The following is a 7,434-nucleotide window of genomic DNA, read 5'->3' as shown; positions in this document are numbered from 1 at the left end:
ATGATGTTTACTTTGAATTTATATGAGTTCACACAAACACTCCATCCATGCTTTTGTTCCAGCCCTCCGGTCCAGTTTAAGCACCCATTGTGGTCCTCGAGTCAAAAAGTTTGCCCACCCCTGCTCTATCTCTCTCTCCCTCTCCCTTCCTCTCTGAAATCAATAAAAAAATATTTTTTAAAAGAATAGCAGCTGCATTAGAAAGCACTTACAACAGTTCCTGGCATGTAGTACATGCAGTTATTACCTCTGCATCCTGGTGCCTGGTAGAGAGAGGTACAGCACATTTTTATCAAAGGGCCTTCCTCTGGCTTGTTTCCAAGCTGGACAACATCTCACCAATTGCTGCCAAACACATTCTTACCCGGGCAGAACTGAACTCTCAGTAATAACATTTCTTATTGCGACCCTGGTCAAGTTTCTTCTTATTATCTCCTATACTTTGAGGGCCTTGGGGAGGCCCTCTCTCCCCCTAATGTATATTAACCCAATAGTTTCTCTGCTTGAACTAAGCATGGCAGGTTTCTGATGTAAGGAGATACAGTATCCTATACCTGGGCCAAATGTAAGCAAACGTAAGAAGCCTCAAGTAGCAACGATGCAAGATAAATAGACACATACATTTCTGGTGGTTATGAGTGCTATGTATAAAAACAAAGCCAGGCCCGACTGGTGTGGCCCAGTGCTTGAGTGTGGACCTATGAACCAAGAGGTCAAGGTTCCATTCCCAGTCAGGGCACATGCCCCGGTTGTGGGCTTGATCCCCAGTGTGGGGCATGAAGGTTGCAGCCGATCAATGATTCTCTCTCATCATTGATGTTTCTATCTCTCCCTCTTCCTTCCTCTCTGAAATCAATATTTTGATTTTTTAAATATTTTTTGAAAGTAAATAAAAAAGCCAGGAGGGATATCAGTAGTGCTAGTGTGGGTACAGAGCTTACCATGTAAAGTTGGTCCTTGTGGGAGCTCATTGGGAAGGCAAGATTTGAGTCAAGACTTGAAGGAGATGTAGGAGTGGGAATGTGTGGGGATCTGGGGGAAAGGTGTTTCAAGAAGAGGAAATAGCCAGTGGCAAGTTTTAGGCCCAAGAGTTTGCTTTGTATTTTAAGGAAGAGCAAGGAGGTCAGTAGCCAGAGTGAGATGGGACCACGGAGGTCGGAGGAAGGGACATGCAGATCATGGTAGATGCACTAGGCCTTGGTAGAGACCCAGGATCTTACTCCGAGAGAGATTAGAGACCAGTAGAGGGTTCTGAGCAAAGGAGTGACAGGATCCGCTTTATAGTTTTTGTGTGTGTGTGTTTAAATATGTTTTTATTGATTTTTAGAAAGAGAGGAAAGGAGAGGGAGAGAGAGATAGAAACATTAATGATGAAAGAGAATCACTGATTGGCTGCCTACTGCACACCCCATACTGGGGATCGAGCCCACAACCCGGGCATGTGCCTTGACCGAGAATCGAACTGGTGACTTCTTGGTTCATGAGTCAACACTCAACCACTGAGCCACATGGGCTGGGCTGCTTCAAAGCTTTAAAAAGTCAGTGGTGGCGTGTGAGGGGCCAGGGGAGAAGTAGGGAGGCTATTAGGATCCTGGTTACTCTTGCTTATGCAAGTGGATTCCAGAATCTGTTGCTGCTACTAAGGAAGAGGGTCGGAGTAGGCTGGGAATATGAGTACCTTGACCTCCCCCTCCCTCTCTTCCTTTCCTTAAAGGTTCTGATTAAAGCAGTATTCTCGCGCTCTTACTGTTCTCAGAGGTGAATGGGTTAAGCTTTAGCTCAGCCGCCCTTTTCCTAGTCAGTTCTTCCTGTGGTTGCTTCCCACAGCCAAAAAGGAAGCAATCCTATCCCTTACTGCTCAGTGCTGCTGCTGTCACATCCAGCAGGTAACGCTCCCTAAAATCCTCTGCAGAAATTTTGGGACTTTTCACTAAATCATAGAAGATTTACCTTTTTCTCTCTTGGGAGCCAAGGATGTTTTAGAGAAGAATTAATCTTTCATTTCTCCAGTTGAACATTTCCTAGCCGTAAGAGCCATGCAAATAGAGCTGGCCACCTGCTTCTTTCTGTGCCTTTTGCCTGTCTGCTTTAGTGCCACCAGAAGATACTACCTGGCCGCAGTTGAACTGTCCTGGGACTACATGCAAAGTGAACTACTCAGCGAGCTCCACATGGATACAAGGTAAAGGCACATTCCGTAGAGTTTGACCAGGGTTGTGGGGATATGACTGGTTGGAGGAAGGTGCAGACAACAGGTTAGAATGGCTGTGATGCTAGTTAAGTGCTGAAAAAGCATTTCCAGGCAAGGCATGTGCGCATCTGTGCTGTTAGCGTAAATGCTGTCCCTTTCATAGAACTGACCTATTTGACATTTTGTTCTGTTTTGTCCGTTGAATCTTTTTTTTCATTTTAAGTTTGTAATGAAAGTTGTATATAAAATTACTTTATTCCTGCATCTTCTCAATTGTTTCTTCCTTGTATTTGCCCTTTTCCTTTCCTACTTGGCGAGATTTGGCTTTACGTTCAAGGATCTTTTTGCGGTCTTTGTCCAACTTTAGTGATCACCACCTTGCTGAGGTGAATGTCCCCATGAGCAGTTGTACCATTAGCTTTCTCCCATTGTACTCGGTCAGTGTAGATGGCATATGTCTTCCTGTAAACTGAGGCTACTTTGCCAATTTGCTGCCTTTATAATGTCCTTGAACAACCTCAACTTCATCATCCTTTCAGATGGGCATGGATTGAACATTGTACTTCTGTCTCAGCTCTTTGGAAAGAGGAGAAGACATAATCTTCCTTTGAATGTGGGAAAGTGTGTTGAAATGCCTTTTACGGTTCTTGCTCGGGTCAGAAGTCATAAAGGGATTGAACTTCATTTTGACCATTGGCACTTCTACAATAGCTGCCTGTCCATTGACTCCTACTGTCGCACTAGAGGACCGGTGCACGGATTCATTCACCAGTGGGGTCCCTCAGCCTGGCCTGCGGGGATGGGGCCGAAAACGTCAGTGCGACATCCCCCAAGGGGTCCTGGATTGCGAGAGGGCACAGGCCAGGCCAAGGGACCCCACTGGTGCACAAATCCGTGCACCGGGCCTCTAGTATGCCTATCACATCTTTGGTTAATCTCTTCCCGCCCTCCCCGCTCCCCCCTTCCCTCTGAAATTCATCAGTCTGTTCCATGTTTCCATGCCTATGGTTTCCACTCTTGCGTTGAGCATCTTCCCCCTGGTGGTCAGCGTTCATCATAGCTATCGGTTGGTCGGCTGGTCACTTAGGCTTTTATATTTATAGATAGACTAGAAGTCCAGTGCGTGATATTGCGTGAGACCCAGACTGATTCCTGCTGTGCCAGGCGGGACGCGGGTCCCAGACTAACTGTCGCCAGCCACACTGGGTGGGACCCAGACTGACTCCTGCCCCACCAGGCGAGACGCGGGACCCAGACTGACACCCGCTGGCCACGCTGGGTGGGAGGCAGGACCCAGTGGGCATCTTAGAGACAGACCTGTTGTTAGGTCGTTATGGCTGAGAGGTGCTCCATGCACCTCCTGGTGACCAGTTGTTTGGTCGTTTTGGTCGTGATGCCTTTTGGCCTTTTATTATTATGATGCTGCCACTCTGGAAGCTAGAGGATAGAGAAAGGGCAAAGAGGCAAGGAGCATAAGAGAGAGAACATAGCTTCCAGAGAGAGAAGGAGAGCAATGAGATCCCATCAACATTACACAGAAGTTTAATCTCTTGTTGTAATGTGTGTGTGTGATGTGGTTTTGACTTCTTTGCCCAATTTTGGCATAAGGATAGTATTAGCCATGAGTTCAGAAGCTTTTCATCTTTGGGGGGTTCTGATGTATTTTGGGAAAGTAGTACTAAATAACCTTTTCAATATTATCTATGGTCATCAATTTATTCAGATTTTTCTACGTCTTCTTCAGGCAAATTTGGTTATATATATTTTCCTGGAAAGCAATTATCCATGTATTTGATAATGTACTGATATCAAGTTACATAACAGTTTTTTAATATTGTTAAACTATTCTGTGTCTGTAGTTATATCTCTTTTTCATTTTTAAAAATATTTTTCATTGATTTCAGAGAGGAAGGGAGAAGGAGAGAGATAGAAACATCAATGATGAGAGAGAATCATTGATCAGCTGCCTCCTGCACATGCTCTGACCAGGGATTGAACCCTCAACTTTTGTTTTAGAACCATCAACCTTTTGGTGTACAGGACGATGCTCCAACCACCTGAGCCACCTGGCCAGGGCTTTGTAGTTATTTTTTAATTTAATTCATTTTTTAGATTTTGCCCTCATCAATGATCTCCTCTTAGTGTCTTTGAGTTTATTGTGCTGTATTTTTCTAATACCTTAGGAAAAGATTATATGTACTTTTCTCTTTTTTGTCCTTCTTTAAAATAGTGAAGGCTCTTAATGGTATATATTTTTCTCTGAGAACATCTTTTCCATATCCCATAGGTTGTGGTATGAAGAGTCTACTTTTCATTGTTTTCAGTATAGTTTATAATATCATCTTTTTTTAATATTTTTTATTGATTTTTTACAGAGAGGAAGGGAGAGAGATAGAGAGTTAGAAACATTGATGAGAGAGAAACATTGATCAGCTGCCTCCTGCACGTCTCCTACTGGGGATGTGCCCGCAACCAAGGTACATGCCCCTGACCGGAATCGAACCTGGGACCCTTCAGTCCGCAGGCTGACGCTCTATCCACTGAGCCAAACCGGTTTCGGCTATAATATCATCTTTGATTTCATTTAGAAACATGATTTTAATTGAATTTTTATTTGCTTGGTTTTTTTTAAATATTTACCTCTATTTTGAGTATTCTTTTAGTTTCCTACTGCTGTGTAACAAGTTACCTCAAACTTAGAAGCATGCGAGAAAATCCATTCATTTCACAGTTTCAGTGGGCATGACTGGATACTTTGCTCAGGGTCACACAAGGCCAAAATCAAGGTGTGTACAGGGCTGTGTTCCTTACTGGAGGCTCTGGGGAGAGTTCACTTCCAGGCTTATTTAGAATTCAATTCCTCCTCTCAATTTCCATGTAGTGCCCCCCATCTTCAAACTAACAAGAGTGCATTAAGTCTTTCTCATGCTTTGAATCTGTCTGACTTAAATTTCCACTACATCTCTCAGACCTTCTTTTCTGTCTCCCTCTTCCACTTTGTGGCCCAAGCCAGTTTTGCTCAGTGGATAGAGAGTTGGCCCAAGGACTGAAGGGTCCCGGGTTCGATTCTGGTCAAAGGGCACGTACCTCAGTGACAAGCTCGATCCCCAGAGGGACTCCTGTAGAAGGCAACCAATCAATATGTCTCTCTCACAATGATGTGTCTTTCTCTCTGTCTCTCCCCTCTCTCTAAAAATCGATGGAAACATATCCTCAGGTGAGGATTTACAAACCAACAAACAAAAAAGAACCTTTGTGATTACCTTGGACCCACCCAGATAACTCTCCCCTTTTAAGGTCAGTTAATTAGCAACCATAATTCCATATGTTGTTGGTTGTTGTTTTTGGCCAGGTAACAAATTCATAGGCATAAGCAAAGGTCATGACGGACAAAATTTTGCCTACCATGGGTATAACTTACATACAATGAAGTGCACAGATTTTATTTTATTTTGTTGTTGTTAATCCTCACCCAAGGACATTTTTCCATTGATTTTTAGAGAAAGTGGAAGGGAGGGGGAGAGAGAGAGAAAGCCAACATCAATGTGAGAGAGACACATTGATTGGTTGCCTCCCACACTCGCCCTGACTGGGGCAGGGATCAGCATACATGCCCTTGACTGAAATCAAACCCGGGACCCTTCAGTTTGCGGGCCGAGGCTCTATCCACTGAACAAAACTGGCTAGGGCAAATGCACAGATTTTATTTTATTTTATTTTATTTTTTAAATGAGGCTTATTTTCTTTTTTCAAAAAATTTTTAAAATATTTTTTATAGATTTCAAAGAGGAAGGGAGAGGGGGAGAGATATGGAAACATCAATGGTAAGAGAGAATCATTGAGGTACTGGGGATTAAGCCCGAAACCTGGGCATGTGCCCTCGACCAGAATCGAACCCGGGGCCCTTCAGTCACAGGCCGACGCTCCACCCACTGAGCCAAACCAGCTAGGGCAAATGCACAGATTTTAAATGTGCAATTTGGTAAGTTTTCACAAATGCATAGAAGTTACATAAGCACCACCCTAATCAACATATAGACCATTTACATCAACCATTCTGCAACTTTTCATTGCGTTTTCCTCCCTGACCAGGCCTCTAGCAACAAGCTGCTTTCTGGAATCATGACTCATTTTTTACTTTTTAAGAGTTTTATATCAGTAGAGTCATATAATTTGCACTCTTCAAAGTCTGGTTTTATAGCTTCAGCATCATGATTTGGAAATTTATCCAGGTTGTTGCATGCAATAGCTATAGCCCAGTGGTCGGCAAACTGTGGCTCGCGAGCCACATGCGGCTCTTTAGCCCCTTGAGTGTGGCCATGAAGTTTCAATCACACTGTACGTGCGCTCCCGCACGTGGTATTTTGTGGAAGAGCCACACTCAAGGGGCCGCAGTTTGCCAACCACTGTTCTAGCCTTTTTATTGCTAACTAGGGGCCCGGTGCACGAAATTCGTGCACTGGGTGTGTGTCGGGGGGAGAGTGTCCCTCAGCCCAGCCTGCCCCCTCTCACATACTGGGAGCCCTCAGGCATTGACCCCCATCACCCTCCGATCGCCTGGTCGGCCCCTTGCCCAGGCCTGACACCTCCGCCAGAGGTGTCAGGCTTGGACAGGGGAACCCCATCTCCCCCCGATCACTGGCTCTGGCCCCCGCCCAGGCCTGAGGCCTCTGGCCCAGGAATCATGCCTGGGCAGGGGACCCCCCATCTCCCTCTGATCGCTTGCTCCACCCCCCGCCCAAGCCTGACGCCTCTGACCCAGGCTTCAGGCCTGGGCAAGGGGACCATCATATCCCCCCAATCCCCGGCTCCACCCCCCACCCAGGCCTGATGCCTCAGCCAGAGGAGTTGACCCTCATCACCCTCCGATCACCAATCACCGGATCAGCCCCTTGACCAGGCCTGAAGCCTCCGGCAGAGGTGTCAGGCCTGGGCAGGGGACCCCCAGCTCCCCGCGGTTGCAGGCTCCGCCCCTGCCCAGGCCTAACGCCTCTGGCCTAGGCGTCCGGCCCGGGCAGCAGGGACCTGCAGTGGCAGCGGGGGGCGCCGCGATCGTGAGCTTCGCTTTAGGCCCAGGCAAGGGACCCCTAGCTCCCGGGACTGCCAGCTTCGACCGTGCCCAGCTCCCAACGCTGGCTCCACCCCTACTTCCTGCTATCACTGGCCAGGGCGCCAAAGGCGCCTGATTCTACGATCATGGCTGGGGGGCAGGGCAAAGGCGGCCCCAGGGCCGCCTTTGCCCT

At 46.6% G+C, this 7,434-nt stretch overlaps 1 protein-coding gene and 1 pseudogene across 2 annotated transcripts in view; one reads left to right on the top strand and one right to left on the bottom strand.

Moving 5' to 3' along the window:
- The first annotated feature begins 1,856 nt into the window (after positions 1-1,856).
- The window catches only part of F8 (coagulation factor VIII), a 102,013-nt gene continuing 96,435 nt past the window's right edge, over positions 1,857-7,434 (top strand). Inside the window, exon 1 of the mRNA XM_081115381.1 lies at positions 1,857-2,182. Within this exon, the coding sequence (XP_080971507.1) occupies positions 2,037-2,182 (146 nt within the window). The 5' untranslated portion in view covers positions 1,857-2,036. The remainder of the gene's footprint in view (positions 2,183-7,434) is intronic.
- LOC308536098 (large ribosomal subunit protein uL24-like) lies at positions 2,445-2,900 on the bottom strand (annotated as a pseudogene). The gene has a single exon. The product of its transcript is annotated as a large ribosomal subunit protein uL24-like (transcript).

This window comes from Myotis nattereri (assembly GCF_964212035.1).
Source record: "Myotis nattereri genome assembly, chromosome: X".
NCBI lineage: Eukaryota > Metazoa > Chordata > Mammalia > Chiroptera > Vespertilionidae > Myotis > Myotis nattereri.
This window is presented reverse-complemented; position numbering and strand designations above follow the sequence as displayed.